The sequence below is a fragment of the Haliotis rubra genome, unplaced genomic scaffold (genome assembly GCF_003918875.1).
Source record: "Haliotis rubra isolate DU_JTF1 unplaced genomic scaffold, ASM391887v1 Scf737, whole genome shotgun sequence".
Taxonomy (NCBI): domain Eukaryota; kingdom Metazoa; phylum Mollusca; class Gastropoda; order Lepetellida; family Haliotidae; genus Haliotis; species Haliotis rubra.
This window is the reverse complement of record NW_025767454.1, coordinates 191,321-213,899: the sequence shown is the minus strand read 5'-3', so window position 1 is coordinate 213,899 and position 22,579 is coordinate 191,321. Positions and strand designations below refer to the sequence as shown.

Below are 22,579 nucleotides of genomic sequence, written 5' to 3'. Positions count from 1 at the left end.
TGGGGTTTAACAATTAAGGGTGTCACGATACACCAATCTCATGATACGATACGTATCACGATTTTAAGGTCACGATACGATACGTATCGCGATACATAATTTTCGCGCCTTTTCATAGCATTACCTTACCGGCAACGTACGCGCTCGCTGATTGGTCCATCAAAATAGTCTAGCCAATCACAAAAGCTGTTAGTTTCCAACCTATTTTTTAAGTAAAGCTAGCTACATCTATTTATCGGAGCGATCTCGTATAATTTTACTATCAAGACTTTGAAGGAGATGGATATAGTATAAAAATTTGAATCGATAAAGTTTTAAAATAGGAATCGATACACGCAAGCATGTATCGCGTATCGTATCGTCAGTAAAAATGTATCGATGCATCGATACATTCGCGTATCGCGACACCCCTACTAACAATCATCTAACAAAATCAACTCTTCAAGGTGTTTAGCATTCAAGATATTACATAACAAGTCCAGTAGACAGCATTATGATTGTGATCACTTTGTCAGTTACAGCTTAATGCTTTCCGGAATTCAATCCAATACCTGACACAACACTCAGTTCTGGCCATGTGCTCTAGGCATACGTATTAATGAGAGTTATCTCCCCTGGTTACATGTGACATTAGGATTCACATGCGGAAAAGGATTGGTAATACATGACAATGATCTGACGTAAAACATGATGAAATATATGGAACATTACACCAGTAAAACAGTGTGTTGGTGAGGATGTTGGTGTTGGTGTTGATGATGTTAGTGATGATGATGGTGTTGGTGTTAAATTCAGTCTTGTATGAAACATTTGTGCTGCTACATTAGAGGGACAAGACCCGTCAAGATGCTAGCAAGAGATCCTCACGAAAAATCATGACACAGACCATGAGAAAATTCAAACAGGACCCTGACAAGACCCTGAGTCAGAGCCCTTTCCAGAGAGGGACCAAAGCAATGGCACCACTGGTACCAACCACATTCTTGCTACCAAGGCCAGGCCCTATTGTACAAAGCTGTTCACAGCTTACTGAACATAGTAACCATGGTAACACACCAATTGGGCAAATGATCATAAGGAAATTGTGATCTGAATATGTCGTGAAACATGTCAAAGTGTGGTTCCAGCATGCTCCTTATTTAGTTATGATTTTACAATTCTCTCAAAACTTGGACAACTATAGTATTTGTGTACGTGCTTTATGTTCAACACATTGGTGTTTGGATTTACTATCTAAATTAAACATCAGTATCTAGGTCAAGTTCATGGCCATTGTTGTAAACAGATCACAAACAACAGTAGAGCTTACAGAAACTGGTGGATTAGCAATGTTCTTCTGTAACCATCCCACATACAGCTGCCGTAGCTTGCCCAAGCGGTCAGTGTCTGAAACAACATAGTCAACATCAGTTGGACGCAGCCATCCTGCCTACTTCCTGTCCTCATCACTTCAACTACTGAACAAGACTCACATGTAAGTCACATGTGTGAGTGACTGTTGTGAGAGAGCCAGCAATAACTGAGTGATATCAAAACACCTTGCGAACAATCATTTCTGAGCCAGAGTGATTGATAGTTTAAGCAACAAAATGAAATTTTCTTCCACAAAGTTAACTTCAGCAATTTACAGTTATGCCTTTAATTTTCTCAAAGTTTGTTTTCAAGACAGACTGCCTAAAACAGGTTATTGGTTGACAAAGATGAGACAACAAATACTTAATGCAAGCAATTATTAGTAGCAAGGTCAAGTAGCAAGGAAATCAAAGGCCTGAGAACCGCAACTGAAGTGGGCTTATCTTGATTATTCATCAAGAAATCGTCAAGAATAAGCAATTATTTGTTATACCAAACTTCATTTGGACAGTGCTCTTGCAGTCTTCTTTATCTTACAATTAAAGTTTAGTCAAAATCTATCAAAAGAATGGGAAGGTCACATTGCGACTCACAGATGCCATGTTGTTTTCCTGTAGACAAAGTCAATAATAATCACATGACCAAGCAGTCATGTCCTGTGTCCATATTTGAGGTCGGTGTCAGACACTCAGTTTAACCAAATCTTTGCAGATCACTCAATAGTTAAGCGCCAACGAAATTCAAACCTCTAATAGAATCTGACAACTACACAGAGCTCCCCTTATCCTGAACCAATCCTGCACCGAGGAGCTCACCTCTCCGACACTGGCTGCGTATATCCTGGGCCTGCTTGCCGTGGACCGACACCGGGTCACGCAGGGACATGAGGGTGGTGTTCTGCAGTGGGCGGGGAGGCTGCAGGTTCTTGTATGTCTTGTCAAACGGTCTGAAGATGCTCATCATGCGAGAGATTCCGCGATCACGGGCCGACATGCTGCTGTGTCGACGCTGGGTGTCACGCTGGGGAGGGGCCTGGTGTTTGATCAGACTGTCGAAGTCCGAGAGCTGGCTCACATCCTGTAGAAGGAGACAAGCATGAGAAACAAGCAGACTTGATCACACAAACAAGGCACATTAACAGTGCGATTTAGCCAGATCAGAAGAAAATGACAATATGATGAAATATTAATCAGTGAAAATATGCAAACAGATTATGCCCACATGTTATGCTAACAGATGGTGTTATCAGATTAAGCAAACATTTGATATTAACAGATTAAGTCAACACATTATCTCTAAAGATTATGCCAACAAATTATGTTTAAAAATTATGCCAACAAATGATATTGAATGATTATGAGTGAGTGAGTGAGTTTAGTTTAACGCCGCACTCAGCAATATTCCAGCTATATGGCGGCGGTCTGTAAATAATTGAGTCTGGACCAGACAAACCAGTGATCAACAGCATGAGCATTGATCTGCGTAATTGGGAACCGATGACATGTGTCAACCAAGTCAGCGAGCCTGACCACCCAATCCCGTTAGTCACTTGAATGATTATGCCAACAGATGATGTTTAAAGATAATGCCAAAACATGATTGAGATTAACTGATGGTGGACCTGGGTGTTGGTGGCGTCAGAGAAGGAGTTGTGGTGGAAGAGTCCGAGTTTCTGGCTGATGATGCTGCCCAGGACCTGGCTCCGGTCATTGTTCCACTTGACCAGCTTGTTGATCTTCTCCTCCAGGTGGGACGTCACGTCCCCTGCCCAGTTGTATGTGTACACTGATAGCTGGAAGCAAAAGTCACAGTTAAGATCCATCAGTACACCTGTGAGTACCACATACCACATACCAAAGTCGTACAGTACACCAATAGCTGAAGATACTACACCCTGACAGGATCCATCAGTACACCTGTGAGTACCACATACCACATACCAAAGTCGTACAGTGCACCAATAGCTGAAGATACCACACCCTGACAGGATCCATCAGTACACCTGTGAGTACCACATACCACATAGCAAAGTCGTACAGTACACCAATAGCTGAAGATACCACACCCTGACAGGATCCATCAGTACACCTGTGAGTACCACATACCATATTGTACAGTACACCAATAGCTGAAGATACCACACCCTAACAGGATCCATCAGTACACCTGTGAGTACCACATACCTCATAGCTAAGTCATACAGTACACCAATAGCTGAAGATACCACTCCGTGACAGGATCCATCAGTACACCTGTGAGTACCCATACCACATAGCTAAGTCATACAGTACACAAATAGCTGTAGATACAACTCCCTGACAGGATCCATCAGTACACCTGCGAGTACCACATACCAAAGTTGTACAGTACACCAATAGCTGAAGATACAACCCCCCAACAGGATCCATCAGTACACCTGTGAGTACCACATACCAAAGTCGTACAGTACTGACAAAAGCAAGTGTTAAAATATTGTTGCATCAATGCACAAATGAAATATATCTTTATATATACTGTATGGTAATCCCCTCATCAATATTTTGGCAGTACATCATATGAACATAATAAAAATAAAATCCCATTTGTCAGTGAAATTTGGCACCATCTACAAGGATTGATTTGTGTCAAGAAGAGACACAAATAGTAGACTTGACACAAGTTATAATGACAATGATGACAAACAAGGGATGACTACAAAGACAGATCCTGGCTGTCCACCTCCAGTTGCATGACTAATGAAACAATCATATACCAAAAACTCCAAAAAAAATTTCCTTACATTATAAGTTGTTCACTGGTCACCAGGGGGACATGGGCTGATGTACCCTCGATGTTTGTTTATGTTCCCTGAGCTCGAAGGGCGAGGGGAACATAAAGAAACATTGAGAGTACATCAACCCATGGGCCCTGAGGTATTTTGAACTGTTTGAAGCACGGGTATCGGATCATAGTATGGAGTACCAGACGACAAGACGACAAGAAAAACAAATTTAGAGTTATCTCCCTTCCATCGATTTGCATTCGCAAAACATCAGTAATTTCCGTACATCATACGTGATTCAATGTTATTCGAGATAAAGAATTACTACTATGAAGTACCAAATGAGTTCGGCATTCCAAGTGGGGTACATGGAAAATGTTACTTGCTTGTAAGCGGGGTACAATGAAAATAATAGAAAACCGCTCAGCCAATCAGAAAACGACATTTATGTGTGAGGCAAGATAATATAACATAATGGCATAAAGTTTCAAGGACAAACTCTCCCCTTCACACTCATCCTAGCCATAAACCGAGTGACATCTCACCTGTCTGTCCTTGATGAAGATGATGAGCAGCCTCTGTCTGGGGACGAAGGGGTTCTCCAAGGTCAAGGTGAATCTGCCAAGTTCCTGACTCTTCGTTCCGTCAGCAGACAAGAGAGGTTGGAACTTCTGAACTGTCTGGTAGGCTGGCAACATCCAACATTGCTGACCTTACAACTACTGCACGATTTCTACTACATGTTATTGTAATAAAAGAGCAGAAGAGATTTACTGTTTTAATCCATGACCACTATGTCGTGTCAGAAAGTCGAAAGTCAGACAGAAGTTCCTGGTCAATGCAAGGCATGTAACTCTTCTAATTTACTGAATAGAGCACATTAGCATAAAGAATTTATAGATATCCTTAAAGATGGCATGACAGATCAACTTTAGTCTGATGAAAAAATAACCAGGTTTTTCTTCAACTTCTTTTGATTAGCACCAGTATATTTCAAAATTGTTTTCTGACATTCGTCTTACAAAGAGTTTGCGAAACATTTTGACATTCAGGACCCCCTATCCATGAGTACTGTGTGAGTTTAATCATAAACCTTTTACTTCAAGCCAGGCATGTGACAGTCGAAGTTCTATGATGGACATTTCAAGAATAAATGGAGGCTGTCGATTTACCAACTTACATTTTGTGACAGGTGTTGACGTAAACGCTGGCTGATCCATAACAGAGCCATCGTACACAAACGTCTTCCACTGTTCAACATCTCGACCAATCAGAATAAAGTCCATCGACCTCTGACGTGACACGTTCATATCAAGGGAGGTCTCCAAGGATGAATGAGGCTGTGGAGTGCAGAAATTTAGACGAGTTGTAGTAGTTCTCACAATAGAAACAACTGACTGACTGACTGAGTTTAGTTTTACGCCGCTTTTAGCAATATTCCAGCAATATCACGGCGGGGTACACCAGGAATGGGTTTCGCACATTGTGCCCATGTGGGGAATCGCTTTAACCATTAGGCTACCCCACCTCCCTTCAGTAATAAGATAACAGAAGCCAACACTTGACAAGGGAAGTCAGGGAAAGAGCTTTTTGCCATTCTAGTCATGATAAATACCCAGACTCATTCATGACCATAGCCTTGGTTTGGACCTGACGTCACCAGCTATATCACTAACTATTCTTCAAATTTCTCTCAGTCATGACCTTAACCCCAGCCACCGATCAAAGGTCTGAATGTAAATTTGGTATTAATCTCAAGTTCAAGTGATGGCTTCATAGAAGACAGCCTTTGACATATTTATATAAACCACAAAACTATTATGAACAATTTTTAGCGGCAAAACATTTTCCTGTGTACTAAGAGGGAAGGCAAGTCCTTATGCTTCAAGATGTTTCAGTTGTACTTGTAGCATGCAACAATTGAGACAAGCATATTGCACTTCCAGCATGTTTAAATCATTAACCATATTTATGACATCACACAAGTGTTGTTGCAGTTGACTCTCAGCCAAAACTTCATGGCCAATGAAAAACAGAAATGATTAAATGCAACTACAAGCCATTTCACAAAATATAGTAGAACTTGGTAAAATTGCTCAATTAATGAAATAAAATAAAAATTGATTTGAGTTACTTCCAGATTTGACTGATTTCAGAAAAGAGTATTTTCAGTTTAATCTGTTTTAAGTGTTGTGTCATCAAAACCTGACTCAACAAACACGATGGTGACAAATGGGTCGAGGGTATTTATCATAACACAGTTGGGACATAACACAATCAGGATATAATACAATGGAAAATGAAGGATGAGGCTTGGCCTCAACAAGACTAGAAGGTAAAGCTGTCTACCATTTAACCAGGACAACAGGTCATGATGAGTTAATAAATCACACCTGCACTGGGTGCCGGCATGGATGGTAGGGGATGCCCTCCAGTGGGGCGTCCATGCTATGTCCCTTGACGATCTTGAAAGCACGGGGGACAATGGTGGGGGACAGGTCCTTGATGATGTTCTGCATTTCGTACATCACGTAGTCCACGGAGTAGCGGGACAGTAGGTTCAGCTGACACCGGGAACACTGACGGAGTACCTGCAAGGTAGAGGTCATTTAGTAACTAAGGTCAAGGTTGAGAACAGAGAGCAGGATTGACATGTGAGCAGTTCAAGGATTACAACCCTTCTAATCCAAAACGTCTATCCATCAAAATACAAACACTTCATAGGCAGTAAAACTCTATAAATGGTTGGTGAATACACAGCTCCAAACACAAAAGAAACTGAAGAGCTGTGTTTTACAAAAAAATAATAATGAAAATGTCAAACAGGAATTTTCACACATAGGTCACTGTCCTTTCTCCAACTCCCATGCCTTGACCCCCATCACCTAACACACACCCCACCCCCACCCCCCCCCCAAGCTCCATTTCTTAATAAATCCCCATAAAAATCCCTCTTTTAGCTTATAGTTTCACAAGACTGTCCCCTACCAAGCTTGTTGCAGTAAGCCAGCCACGGGTCCATAAGCGTGGTGAAAACATTATTGAGTGATCCCCGCTCTCCATCCTCGTACTTGGTGACAAGGTCCTTCAGCCCAGAGTCTGCCATCAAACTGGCTGAATCTGTCCGCATGCCAAACCCAGCAGACGGAGTGTTGGGCTGGGTGGTTGACTGCACTGACGACCAGTCGAATGACTGAAAGAAGGAAATATAGCTAGTTCTTCTAAAGGATATAAGCTTCCTCAATCAAAAGCATTCCATTTCCAAACTGTTTTGTTTTTTAATAAAAAATATAAATTCTTTAATGTTACATTTGAATTAAACCAAAGATGATCTTGGTATCCAGGTTTTGATGCTAGATGATGTTCATTTCATGGTCAATACATCTCTATGAATATTTATGTAAATCTTACATCAGCAATAGTTACTTTTCACAAGGTACCGTATAAATGTACTGTAATTTGATTTCCTTCTTAATTAACACTGTGAATCTGTAACAACCACTAGCAGTGTCTTTTGTAATGCAATGAAAGTATTGCTGTTAAATGGTCACATTTTTAACAGCAAGCGATCAATAATTGGTTATTGATTATGAATGAGAATAGAATGATTGTGAATTTAAAGTCTTCTTTCCAAGCATCCGTGCCCTGCAAGTTAGTATAAACCAACACAAGACCATCTTGATCTACAGTTCCAGAGATACCTCTGTTGCTCTGCATTGAGAGTTAGTATAAACCAACAGGGCACCATATTATTCTTCAGTTGTACAGACACCTGTGTTGCCATGCACTCAAAGTTAGTATAAACCAACACAAGACCATCTTGATCTACAGTTATACAGACACTCGGTTCCCATGCACTGAAAGTTAGTATAAACCAACACAAGACCATCTTGATCTACAGTTCTACAGACACCTGTGTTCCCAAGCACTGAAAGTTAGTATAAACCAACACAGCACCATATTATTCTACAGTTGTACAGACACCTACGTTCCCATGCACTGAAAGTTAGTATAAACCAACACAAGACCATCTTGATCTACAGTTCTACAGACACCTGTGTTGCCATGCACTGAAAGTTAGTATAAACCGACACAAGACCAATTTGATCTACAGTTCTACAGACACCTGTGTTCCCATGCACTGAGAGTAGTATGAACCAACACAAGACCATCTAGATCTACAGTTCTACAGACACCTACGTTGCCATGCACTCAAAGTTAGTATAAACCAACACAAAACCATCTTGATCTACAGTTGTACAGACACCTAAGTTGCCATGCACTGAAAGTTAGTATAAACCGACACAAGACCAATTTGATCTACAGTTCTACAGACACCTGTGTTGCCATGCACTCAAAGTTAGTATAAACCAACACAAGACCATCTTGATCTACAGTTCTACAGACACCTGTGTTCCCATGCACTGAAAGTTAGTATAAACCAACACAAGACCATCTTGATCTACAGTTCGACAGACACCTAAGTTGCCATGCACTGAAAGTTAGTATAAACCAACACAAGACCATCTTGATCTACAGTTGTACAGACACCTGTGTTGCCATGCACTGAAAGTTAGTATGAACCAACACAAGACCATCTAGATCTACAGTTCTACAGACACCTGTGTTCCCATGCACTGAAAGTTAGTATAAACCAACACAAGACCATCTTGATCTACAGTTCTACAGACACCTGTGTTCCCATGCACTGAAAGTTAGTATAAACCAACACAAGACCATCTTGATCTACAGTTCTACAGACACCTATGTTGCCATGCACTGAAAGTTAGTATCAACCAACACAAGACCATCTTGATCTACAGTTCTCCAGACACCTGTGTTGCCATGCACTGAAAGTTAGTATAAACCAACACAAGACCAATTTGATCTACAGTTCTACAGACACCTGTGTTCCCATGCACTGAGAGTTAGTATGAACCAACACAAGACTGTATGAATCTAAAGTTTTAGAGGCATCTATCAGGAAAGTCTCCTTTTGTTTCTACAAATCTTGAAGTTAGTAAATACAAACACATGTCCATCTGTACAGGGTAGAGCCAGCACTGTCACCATGATGTTAGTGTCAACCACCATCAGTCTAGTCACTACGATTCTATATCTGTGTGTGTTACCTTGCCCAGATCAGGAGGGGGAGAGGTCATGCGAACCTTGGGGTCAGCCTTGGCGACGATGCCCTTGAGTGACATGAAGGGGGATGCCGACTGGGGGACGGCCGGCAGCCCGGTGTTCATCCTCATGCCATCGGATGCCTGGCGACTGATGATGGAGTGGCGCCGGTCACGTGTCTCGTTGGGTGGGTCTGGCGTGAGAGAGATGTCATTGAAACACAAATGGGTGAGTCTAGCTCAACCAAAAGCTATTAACGCACAGTTCTTTCCAGTGCTGACGAAGCACAATAAACACCTTGTTTTGTTTCATATGTTTGCATAAAAAATCATCAAATTGGAAAACATTCCACCTTAAAAAACACATTTTAATCATTCTTTGTAAACAAGAACTTGTATTCACAACATTCAAAATACCTGCTTGCCCGACCACCAGGGACGGGTTATTTTCAACACGGACAACCAGATTCTCATATTCACCGGCCCGACGGTCAGGTTAAAATTTAGACGTGTATATGAAGATATTTTGTGGGCAGGTAAGTTTTGGTCAGGGCTGGCAAGTTTTACATCTAACCAACCCAGTGGTCTGGCTGAAATATTTGGGAGTTTCATACCCTGGTATTCGTCTTCCCAAACACTGTGGGTATATAGCCTGTAAACATCTGGCTCTAAGCTGTGATAAGCAAACTGTTGACTGTAGGACAAGAGAGAGCAAATGAGTGTCCTACCCTTGGGGCTCGTAGGTGAGTTGGGCACAGAACACATGGGAAGGGGGAAGCCCTCCTGAAGATGTCGAGGGATGTGGCAGATGGGCGCAGTCAGCAGCGTGTACTCCATCACAACGTCACACAGGGAATACCGCACTGCATTCATCAGGCGTTCCCGCAGGGCCTTCATGTCGGAGCTGCCGTTCTCCCAGACCTTGAACTGGATCAGCGCTGTGGGGCCTGGAGGTACAAAGTCAGATGATCAGAGTTTGCAGATTCCAGACACCCACTGAATATACAGAGTTATACAGTCAGATGCGACTGTGTCAAAGTTGACAAGACCGTTATCCTGAAAACTAAAAAATGATGAATAAAGAAGGAATATGCAGAGACCAAGCTTTTACTTCAAGACAGAAAGTATGTTTAACAAAATAGTTTTTGACTACTACCAGTACTGACATAAATGACTGAATCTGCAGACGTGAGTGAGTGAGTTGGGTTTGACTCTGCTTTTAGCAATGTTCCCGCAATATCACCTCAGGGGACACCCAAAATGGGCTTCACATATTATTGTACCAATGTGGGAAATCGAACCTGGGCCTTTGGCATGACAAGCAAAATCTTTAACCACTGGCCTACCCCACTGCCCTAAACCTGCAGGAAACTATTTGTATGGACTGCTGATGTTACACGGCACCGTTACCTGGTCTGGAGGGGGAGGGGTTAGGCTGATGAATGAACGTTTCCACCAGACGCTGGAACTCCTCTGGGCCTTGTATCTTGGTGGAGGACATGCTGCACGGCTTGGGGCAACTCAGCAGCTTCACCGGGCTCCCTGTACCATCAGCCAGAGACAGGCTGATACATGCAATACCTGCATACAGGGACATCAGCATCATCATCATCATCATCATCATCATCATCATCGCCATCTTCATTATCAACACCATAATCATTAACACCATCACCCTTACTCCTCATTGTCAGCCATATACAGTTATCAGCATTTATTACCTACGAGGGTGCAAATATCAGGGTTCATATTTTTCATACGATGCTTCACACATTGTACCCATGTGGGGATTCGAACCCGGGTCTTCGGCGTGACGAGCGGACCCTTTAACCACTAGGCTACCCAACCGCCCCCATTATGACCATAAGTGCTACAATAAGAATAACTGGGATCCTATATAAGCATCTTCATCATAACCAGTTTAATCAATGTTTGAACAGTACAAGAAATAAAGAACAAGGGTAATGTATGGCCACAAATGATTACCTTTTCCTCCAATAGCTTGAGGCCTCAGATACAGGAAGGCATCTTCTTGTGGTATAGCCCCTGTTTGACCTTCAACACAGTCCTGTTTAGAGACAGAAGTTCAGGGGTTTATAAATAGCCTCTGTTGTGTCCACATGGATGATGTGATAGGTTGTCTATACGCACTGATGGTTGATGGATATATACATTATAAGTTGTTCACTGGTTGATGTACCCTCGATGTTTGTTTATGTTCCCTGAGCTCGAAGGGCGAGGGTAACATAAACAAACATCGAGGGTACATCAACCCGTGGGCCCCGGGGGACCAGTGAACAACGTATTTATCTTACCGAACACCTTAATGTTAATTTTGAATTGTTTGAAGCACAGGTACAAATCTTTTTGTAGCCATCGCCAGATTTTGCGGACAAGAAAAACAAATTTAGAGTTATCTCCCTTCCATCGATTTGCATTCGCAAAACATCGGTAATTTCCGTACATCATACATGATTCAATGTTATTTGAGATAAAGAATTACTACCACGAAGTACCAAATGAGTTGCCATTGACAGCGGGGTATATTGAAATGTTACTCACTTGTAAGCGGGGCACATTGAAAATAATAGGAGAGCACTCAGCCAATCAGAAAGCAACATTTTTGTGTGAGGCAAGATAAGGATATATGGACAGGTCAGATTGTGGATACATCGAAGGATGTGACACTTTTACGAACAATCAAGTGCATTGTCTGTAATTATTAGTAAACTTACCTCTGGGTTGTGATAGCCTTTTCCTCCGTCATACCACAGACAATATACGAGATTGAGGTATTACTTTCAGGGGTGTAAATATTCCCTCTGGGAAGTGGTAGCTAAGAACATCCCCGCCTTCCGTATGTGGGATTCTGGCTATCACAACCCAGAGGGAATGTTTACGCCTATAATTACGAACAATCAAGTGTATTGTCTGTAATTATTAGTAAACTTACCTCTGGGTTGTACACGGTACACCCACCCCGGAAAATCATTTTCATTACCTCCCCACTGTGTGTTAAAATATGACACGTGTGGATAACCACTGGCAGAAGAGCAATCAAGGGACGTAATCAGGAGAGGTCAAGTGTTATCTAGGTAGGGATTACTTCCCTTTGTTATTAAATTTTTTATTTTATCTAAGGGAGTCTGTAACACATCACCAAGTGACAGAGGAAAAGGCTATCACAACCCAGAGGGAATGTTTACGCCTATAATTATGACAGATTACACATGGGCAGATGACAGATGGACGGGACACATGGACAGATGGATGGGGCAGATGGACAGATGACAGATGGATGGGACACATGGACAGATGACAGATGGATGGGACACATGGCAGAGCTACAGATAACCTTTTGGGTAATTGAGTAATTGTACTCGCTTCTGTTCATCTCCAACTGGGTATCCTAATTTTTCTTTGAGATACCAAATAAATTGTACTCACCTCACTCAAACTTAATTTGGTATTTTGCCATTTTCCATTAAATTTGAAAATATAGTTAAGTTTAAAAAAATGTTAATGTTTGCTATTTATATTTGATCTGTTATATGAGAAACGATAAGAAAGACTGCAAGTTGTCAAGTTCATGTCCTGATTTAGAACCTCTTCAGTTATTTTATTTATCCACCGGTACGCAAGCTAAGATTTGACATTTTTGTGTGTACGCATGTAAGATCACATTTATTGAGTATTTACCACAATTAAAGCATACTTGTACGCAATAGACTGAATAGAATTTGAGTTCTCACATAAATATTTGCTCAATTTACTCAGATACACAGCTTATCTGTACCTCTGACATGGGCAGATGGATGGGGCAGATGGACAGATGCCAGATGGATGGGACACATGACAGATGGATGGGACACATTGACAGATGCCAGATGGATGGGGCAGATGGACAGATGCCAGATGGATGGGACACATGACAGATGGATGGGACACATTGACAGATGCCAGATGGATGGGGCAGATGGACAGATGGATGGGACACATGGACAGATGACAGATGGATGGAACACATGGACAGATTAAAGATGGATGGAACACATGGACAAATGACAGATGGATGGGACACATGGACAGATGACAGATGGATGGGACACATGGGCAGATGACAGATGGATGGGACACATAGGCAAATGACAGATGGATGGGACACATGGACAGATGACAGATGGATGGGACACATGGACAGATGACAATGGATGGTACACATGGGCAGATGACGGATGGATTGTACACATGGACAGATGACAGATGGATGGGCAGATGACAGACAGGTAGTAGAGATGGGCAGATGACAGACAGGTAGTAGAGATGGGCAGATGACAGACAGGTAGTAGAGATGGAAAGATGAAGCAAGTGAAGACTACCTGGAAGTGGTACTCGGGCACTGCATCCACATAGTTTGGCGTGTGTAGGAACTGCAGCAGGTTCTGTCGGAGGTAGAAGATGAGGGCCTGGAGGTACATCATGGCATGGCTGGGGATGGTCAGCTGTAGCACCTCGACAGGCTCCTGGTCGGGCCGCTGGATGAACTGCACACAGGAACAGTTAGCACTTAGATGACAACATGCTTCTAACTCTTCCAATGTCAGATAAACAAGACGATTAAATAAGTGTTTAAGATAATATGCTTCTGAAAATTGATGCTTGTATCCAACTGAAGTGAATAAAAAACTATAAAAGAAAAAATGTTTAAGATTGCAGAAGGATTTCAACACACCAAGGAAGAAACTGGTGCAATCTTTACCTTATTGTATCTTGTTTCCCTCAGGAGGTGAAGTTTTATTTTTTTAGAGTAAATAAAAGATGATTGGAGCTGTGATTTACTTTCTTATTCTGGAAACTTAACCAAACCTGCAGAGGTTTTCAATTCTTTGAAGAGAGTCGTCCTTGGGGTACATATTATGCATTTTCCGGCTGAAAAATGTCCTGTGACAGTTGTATCAATGTTTTTTGAATAAAAAGATTGTACAATAAATAAACTCTTTTATTTATTATACGGACCCTACCTCACGGAGTTACCTCCCTTAGCGCATGCGCACCAACTGGGTAGGCTCCTAGACCCGTATCATCATTCCTTCTGCTGAATTCTTATCAGTGAACAGAATTGCGGGAGGTGGGAGGCCCTACCCAAGGGCGACTCTCTTCAAAGAATTGAAAACCTCTGCAGGTTTGGTTAATTCTTTTTCAGAGAGATCGTCCTTGGGGTACATATTATGCATAAACACAGACTCCCAAAGACCGGAGGCCAGGGAGGAGGGAATTCTGTCCAAGCACACTCAAAATATAGCGATCGTATCATGGAAAAATTGAACAGACGCCATAACACTCACCTGTCACTGACCCAGTTTCGCTTCGCCGAGAGGCATTATGGGAGGGGAACTGACAGGGAGGATTTGTGCTCAAAGACGACCTCTAGCATAATGAGACATTGCACGTAGTGCTAATATCAACGAAATCCGACCCACTAAGTGGCTTCTTTCATGAGAGCACCGTGGGGGGGAAACAAAATACCACTCACTAACGATACAGTAACTCCGTAGAGAATCGAAAGGGGGTACAGGTTCTCTGAGTGAGCTCACATTAGCAGACATGTCAATAATGGAATCTTATTGTACAGTAGCGTCAAAACAAACCAATAAACCAAGACTCACTCGGTCAGGGTGGCAGGACACTGTCCACTGGAGAGAACAGTACGACCAAAGTTTGCACGATTACGGAATGCGACGAGCTGATAATGGCGATAAACGTGCTTGGCGGCTCCAAATAGCGGCGGAGCAGATCTCTTCAATGGGGAGTGCCGATGCAAAGCTTTTGATGCGGCTACTGCCCTGACCGAAAGTGAGCCTTCAACCCTCAGGGGAGGCTTGCCCTTAGCCTGATAAGCGGCACAAATACGACGATACTAGCCAGCGAGACAAAGTCTGCTTGCTCGCTGGCAGACCAGCCTTCCCGCCACCGTAACAACAGAACAGCTGGGTACCCGTGCGGATCCCCTGCGTTCGCTTGAGATAGACTTTGAGCGTCTTACGGACATCCAACGGGTGAGTGCTTCGTGAGGAGTGGTCCCCGATGTGGAAGGCTGGGTAAGAGTAGGAAGTTCGATAGGAGCTGTCACATGGAAAGCGTGATCGACCTTCGGTCGGTAAGTATCTGGGAGGCCGAAATACTGACACGATCCGTGTGAAACACAGTCAGCGGTCGGACGACATAGCATGTAAATCGCCGACTCTTCGACCAGATGTTACCGCCACCAGAAAAACAGCTTTCCAGGTCAACAACTGAATGGAAATAGCCGATAGGTGTGAGAAAGTGGGACCGGACAGCCAATCGAGCACGATCGACAAATCCCAAGGTGGACTGGTTCGCCTGAGAGCAGGTCGAATCCGTTCGCGCCAGCGGAAAGCGCTATGCGAGGGGTGCTGCCCCAGAAGAGCACCATCGACAGGGGTGTGAAAAGTGGAAATAGCGGTGGAGTAGCCGCGTCGAATGGTCGGCCGCCAGGCCTTCTTCCAAACGAGCTTGCAAAAACTCCAAAACTCGGACTAAATCCGCAGAAAAGGGATCTGCAATCCCCTTATCTGAACACCAGCGCCACGCATAGCGGGACCACCTATCCTCGTACTGAACGTTTGTCGAATCCCTCACCGGCCAGAATTGTGTCTGCAACTGCTGCAGGAATTCCGCGTGCCTCGAGGTTAGACCTGACAGAGGCCAAGCCACCCACTGAATCCGTGGATTTGGGTGGGCGCCCGCTCTGAGTGAGAATGTCCGGGTCGCCAAAGGTAATAGAACAGGAGGCTGAGCCAGAAACCTGAGAATTACCGAAACCAGCTCTGTGACGGCCAAAGCGGTGCCAGTAGCACAAGTAGCCGAGCTGGCTGGGTGGACAGCTGTGAAAGGACACGGGGAATGAGTGGTAATGGCGGGAACGCCCAGAGCACTTTGCCCGTCCCAATCCAGCAGGAAGGCGTCGGCAGCCAACGCCCTGGGTCCGGTATCCGAGAGCAGAACATCGGGTGTCTGATGCGCCCCGCCGGGACGCAAACAGATCCACCTCGAACGACCCGCACAACTGGGAGATTACTGTGAATATCTGCCTGTCGAAAGCATCCACTCGTGCGGGGGCCAGGATCCGGCGAGAGGCGCATCTGCTCGCGCACGCTCTCCAGCCCCGGAGATAAACAGGGAGTACCTGACAATCGTACTGGTCGCCCAGAGGAGAAAGTCCCACGCCCGGAGGAGCGCTGGGGACACCGTGCCTCCCTGCTTCAGGATGTAACGACATGGCCGCCTGGTTGTCTAACTGAAGACGGACTACCTGGCCACGACATGCTCTCTGAAGCGCTTGAATACCAACCGCGACAGCTCTCAGTTCCAACACGCTGATGTGAAGGTGAGCTTCGCTTCGGACCAGAGTCCGGAAGCCGACAGACTGCTCCAGAACGCCCCCAGCCCGTGAGGGACGCATCTGTCTGAACTGTGAGAGCTGGCGTCGATTTCCAAGGGGAACCCCTGGTGAGATTCCCGACATTTGTCCACCACTGAAGGTGAGGTGTCAACCACTGGGGGACTGTGAGACTGCGCCCAGATCCTCCGTGTGAGTCCACAGCCGAGCCAAAGCTTGCTGTATGGGACGATCCTCAACCGCCGCCACACTACAGAGATCGTCGCGCCATATGGCCCAGTAGACGGAGCCAAGTCCGTGCTGGTGCCTGGGGCTGGGAGAGGAATGAAGAGACCATCTCCTAACTCTGGTGACCCGGTCGGGCGACAAAGGAAACGAGATCCTTGTTCGTTTGGAATCGGCCCAAGAAAAACCAAGTCCTGGGTGGGTACCAGGTCGGATTTCTTGAGGTTGATGATCCACCCCAGTCGAAGTTAGAATGTCTATCACTGTGTGAGTAGCATCTTGACTTCGCTGGCTGTGTTAGTGCTCCGAGCAACCAGTCGCCTAGGTAAGGGTAACAACGCCTTCCTTGCGAAGCGAGCTAGGGTAGCTGGGACTAACATGAGCTTGGTGAACACCCTTGGGGCAGTCGATATGCCGAAGGGGAGCACCCTGAATTGGTAATACATCCCGTCCGTAAAGAGAACCGAAGGTACTGCTTGAACGAGGGATGTATGGGTACATGCAGATATCGCGATCCTTTAGGTCGATTGACGTGGAGCCAATCGCCGGGCTGAACAGATGAGATCACCGAAGCGCAGTGTCTCCATCTTAAAGGATGGTACTTCGAGCATGCGATTCAACCCCTTGAGGTTGAGAATCGGACGAACCCGCCGTCTTTCTTCGGGCGAGGAAAGCACGTGGAATAAAATCCCGCCTGTTCCTCTCGGTGGAATGCGCCGATTGCGGACTTGTCCAGCAGAGCCTGAACTTCGTCGCGCAATATGTCCGCCCTGGCTTGACATGACGGCACCGGAGTGCGACGTATGCCGGTGAAGTCGGGCGGACCTCGCTTCCACAGTGGGAGATGGCCTATGCTGACCGTGGCCAGCACCCAAGCGTTGTTGGTAGCCTTCTCCCATTCCGGCAGGAATAGAGAGAGGCGGCCTCCCACTGGGATATGGGGTAGGAGCGCGTGTGTAGACCCGAGTAGCGGAGCTGACTGGGCGTGACACACGGCTTGAGCGGCAGCCTGATGGGTTAACGGGAGGTCGGGGCCGACCTCCCGCGCCCGCGAAAAGGCTGGGAGCTAGTCGAGGACTGCTCCTTGCCCCTACCCTTGGCGGACCTGTTCCTCCGCCTACCCCTACCAAGCGGCCGAAGCCAGCCGGCAGACTCGGGTGTAGGCTGCACCCCGGCGGAGGAAGGTGGCACGGGAGCGCGGGGGCGAGACACCCGCGGGTGCTCCAACAAGGCCTTAGAGTCCTTGAAGGAGGTAGCTGCAGCGGCAGCCTCCCGTATGACCTGCTGGGCCCCTGGAAAGAGGGTCGCTCCCAGACGGAAAGGGAGGGCCAGCAAGGTCTGCTGTGTTGCTGCCGAAAGTACCTAGGCGTCGACAGCCACAGCCGGCGCATCCCCATGACTGCGCACATCACCGTCGGACGCAGCAGACCGCAAAGAGTCACGCCGCGGGTGAGCCTGCACTTCCGGGAAGCTGGCGGAGCAGCACGACATGCGGCGACATCGCCGCCAGCATGCCCCTCCGCCTCCAGGGCCGACCTCTGAACCGAGGTGAGGTAGGCCTCATGGACCACCACCGCACCTGCTGCATCGCGTCCGGTAGACCTCCTCGTAGGTCCGATGCGCGTGCCGCAGGGGAGCGCCAGCGAGGGCAAAGGTGGAGTTAGGCGCCTTTGCCGAGCAGCCGGAGCTGCTCGAGGAAGCCGAGCCTCCCCAGGGCGTGGAAGTGAAAACACATTCGTCAACAATGCGGTACAACGAACAGGGAATCCTCCCCAAGCTGGTAGCGCCAAGCGAGTTCAGGTAAGTCAAACCTTACTCGGGCACCAGACAAGAGGGGATCGACGACCCGTCCGGAGACCAACGATGGCAGAATGCGGAGCTGCGTCTGTGAGGGTTGCCTAGGGGCAAACGCCTCGCCAGGCAAGCGGAACTCAGTCGAGTCCACGCTACCAGCAGGCACCGCGAGCCTGGGGTAGGCCCTCGGCAATTCTCTGCCGGACCTCCCGCCAAGGCGAAGCAAAACGGAAGCCGCCGTCATGCTCCTCGACCTCCCCAAGCTCCATTGCCTGCCGCCGGAGCCCGAGTCAGAGGCTGGGTCTCCTCCGTGAAGGGACCCTAACCCGACCCGGTGGACTGCCTAACGCTAGGAACCACAGGAAGGGAAGAACAGACAGACTGCTCCACGTCAGCGCCAGCCGGCGTGGCGTGGACCCCGGTCCCGAGACGCTGGAGGCAGGCCAGGCAGAACTGGTGCCTCCGCTCTCATGGGGCGGGTGTGCGCAAGGACCGGAATACCAGGAATACTCAACGGCCCTCGCTCGAGCTCCGAGAGGGGGACTGGGAGCCCCTCCCTCTCGAGCAGCCGAAGGCCCCGGATCCGCCAGAGGCAACGGATCTACAGACGCCTCAAGGCCGAGGGATCGAGCCGAGCCCGGCGATCCCACCCCCGGACTCTCCGCCCCCCGTCCGGAGTGGGTGAGGAACTCCTGCCGGAGACCTCCAACCGACTCACGAACGAAGGACTTCATCGAGTCCATCTGCTGCTGAAACATAGACTCCATCAGTGACATGTCAAAACCACTCGAAGTGGCAGGAGAGGGGGAAGGGCCACGGGATTTTTCCCTTTTGACACACGCGTTGGACTTAGACGGGGAACCTGCGCCAGGTCCCCTCCGCCTCCACGCATTTCGCGATAGAACAAGGTGTCGGCAGCCCGCCTCTTCTGGGCCCGGGGAAAAGGCCAGACAAATAGGACAGGAGTCAGCCTCATGGCCTGTCTTCTCCAGACAGGCCACGCGCCTTCGTATGACTGTCGGCCGGGGATACTCCCTCACAGACCGAACAGCATGAAAGGCCTGAAACAAACACGCAAAACGTGTTAGTGAACGGCTGACCAGCAGCATATAAACACGTAGAAAACATTGAAAAACTACGTGAAGGTTACCACGAAAGTAATAGTTGGTTTTAATACGCCATATTACGACGACCACATGGCACGCTAAACTTCCCGCCATGGCAGAGCAACACGTCGCGTAACCACGGAAAGTTTATGTGATTAGTATTAATACAAAGTCACAATTATGAAACAACCAACTGTAAAGCTTTACTGTTCTTGTTTTAGACAAATAAAGACCATACATACAGGTGGTGTCTCAGACATATCTTTTAACAGCGCCGTACGGCTCATGAATGGGTTATCAAACACGTCTGTTCACGGCCGTGACAGCAGAAGGAATGATGATACGGGTCTAGGAGCCTACCCAGTTGGTGCGCATGCGCTAAGGGAGGTAACTCCGTGAGGTAGGGTCCGTATAATAAATAAAAGAGTTTATTTATTGTACAATCTTTTTATTCAAAAAACATTGATACAACTGTCACAGGACATTTTTCAGCCGGAAAATGCATAATATGTACCCCAAGGACGATCTCTCTGAAAAAGAATTGCCGGTGTGTTAACACATCAGTCACCAGACAATTAATATCATGCAACAATACTTCAACCAGATAGATGGAGATAGAGAACAGAAGTTGTTAACATACATGGACATCCTCAGGCTTGAGTTTACACTTGGGGTTTCTGTTAAGCATCACTGATATTACTTCAAGCACAGCTTCATCCAGCTTCTTCTGCAGCAGTCGCATCAGCTCCTCCCGAATCTCAGAACCTGCACACACAGACACATACCACACATCTTATAGTAGCTATCACCTCATTACCATGCTTCTTGGTATCCTAGATCTCCCCAATGTTGTACACCTGTGTATGTTAGTACCTATCTCCCCAATGTTGTACACCTGTGTATGTTAGTACCTATCTCTCCAATGCCATACACCTGTGTATGTTAGTACCTATCTCCCCAATGCCGTACACCTGTGTATGTTAGTACCTATCTCCCCAATGTTGTACACCTGTGTATGTTAGTACCTATCTCCCCAATGCCGTACACCTGTGTATGTTAGTACCTATCTCCCCAATGTTCCGTACACCTGTGTATGTTAGTACCTATCTCCCCAATGTGTATGTTAGTTATCTCACCTGTGTGTGTATGTTAGTACCTATCTCCCCAATGCCATACACCTGTGTATGTTAGTACCTATCTCCCCAATGCCATACACCTGTGTATGTTAGTACCTATCTCCCAATGCCGCAGACACCTGTGTATGTTAGTACCTGTATGTCCCTGTGTATGTTAGTACCTATCTCCCAATGCCATACACCTGTGTATGTTAGTACCTATCTCCCCAATGCCGTTACACCTGTGTATGTTAGTACCTATCTCCTCAATGCCATACACCTGTGTATGTTAGTACCTATCTCCCCAATGCCGCATACACCTGTGTATGTTAGTACCTATCTCCCAATGTCATACACCTGTGTATGTTAGTACCTATCTCCCCAATGCCACCTGTTACACCTGTGTATGTTAGTACCTATCTCCCCAATGCCAGACACCTGTGTATGTTAGTACCTATCTCCCCAATGCCGTGCCTACACCTGTGTGTATGTTAGTACCTATCTCCCCAATGTGTGTACACCTGTGTATGTTAGTACCTATCTCCCCAATGCCGCACACCTGTGTATGTTAGTACCCTATCTCCTCAATGCCATACACCTGTGTATACTAGTACCTATCTCCTCAATGCCATTACACCTGTGTATGTTAGTACCTATCTCTCCCTCAATGCCCAGTGTACCTGTGTATGTTAGTACCTATCTCCCTCAATGCCAGACACCTGTGTATGTTAGTACCTATCTCCTCAATGCCAGCATTAACCTGTGTGTTAGTACCTATCTCCTCATCTCTGCCATTACACCTGTATGTTAGTACCTATCTCCTCAATGCCATTTATGTGTGTTACACCTGTGTCCCCAATGTCCACCTGTATGTTAGTCCTCTCTCCCCAATGCCGCATTAGTACCTGTGTATGTTAGTACCTATCTCCCAATGCCGCACCTACACCTGTGTATGTTAGTACCTATCTCCCCAATGCCTTACACCTGTGTATGTTAGTACCTATCTCCTCAATGCCATGTACACCTGTGTATGTTAGTACCTATCTCCCCAATGTTATACCTGTGTGTTAGTACCTATCTCCTCAATGCCGTACACCACCTGTGTATGTTAGTACCTATCTCCTCAATGCCGTATGTGTGTATGTGTAGTACTATCTCCTCAATGCCATTACACCTGTGTATGTGTACCTATCTCCTCAATGCTGTGCACCTGTGTATGTAGTACCTATCTCCTGTCTCACTGTGTGTGTGTATCTCAGTACCTATCTGTGTGTGTGTGTGTGTATGTGTGTGTGTCTCAATGTGCCACCTGTGTATGTGTGTACTATCTCCTCAATGTGTGTACACCTGTGTATACTGTCTCTCCTCAATGCTGTGCCTGTGTGTGTGTGTGTCTCAGTGCTGTACCTGTGTGTCTGTACCTGTGTGTGTCACTGCCTGTGTGTGTGTGTGTGTGTGTGTCTCCTGTGTGCCGTGTGTGTGTATGTGTAGTGTGTATCTCTCTCAATGCTGTACACCTGTGTGTGTGTGTACCTATGTCCTCAATGCTGTACTGTGTGTGTGTAGTGTGTATCTCCTCAATGTTGTGCACCTGTGTGTGTGTATCTCCCCAATGTTGTACACCTGTGTATGTGTGTGTATGTGTGTGTGTGTTGTGTCTGTGTGTGTGTGTGTATGTG

At 46.1% G+C, this 22,579-nt stretch overlaps 1 protein-coding gene across 1 annotated transcript in view; it reads right to left on the bottom strand.

Moving 5' to 3' along the window:
* Nucleotides 1-22,579, bottom strand: part of LOC124259785 (KICSTOR complex protein SZT2-like) — a 140,359-nt gene that overhangs the window by 15,305 nt on the left and 102,475 nt on the right. The window contains 14 exon segments of the mRNA XM_046693992.1: nt 1,310-1,386; nt 2,169-2,430; nt 2,975-3,145; nt 4,660-4,802; nt 5,295-5,454; nt 6,508-6,590; nt 6,592-6,705; nt 7,103-7,307; nt 9,247-9,434; nt 9,969-10,187; nt 10,651-10,821; nt 11,227-11,308; nt 13,620-13,784; nt 20,426-20,550. Coding sequence (XP_046549948.1) covers nt 1,310-1,386; nt 2,169-2,430; nt 2,975-3,145; nt 4,660-4,802; nt 5,295-5,454; nt 6,508-6,590; nt 6,592-6,705; nt 7,103-7,307; nt 9,247-9,434; nt 9,969-10,187; nt 10,651-10,821; nt 11,227-11,308; nt 13,620-13,784; nt 20,426-20,550 — 2,165 coding nt within the window.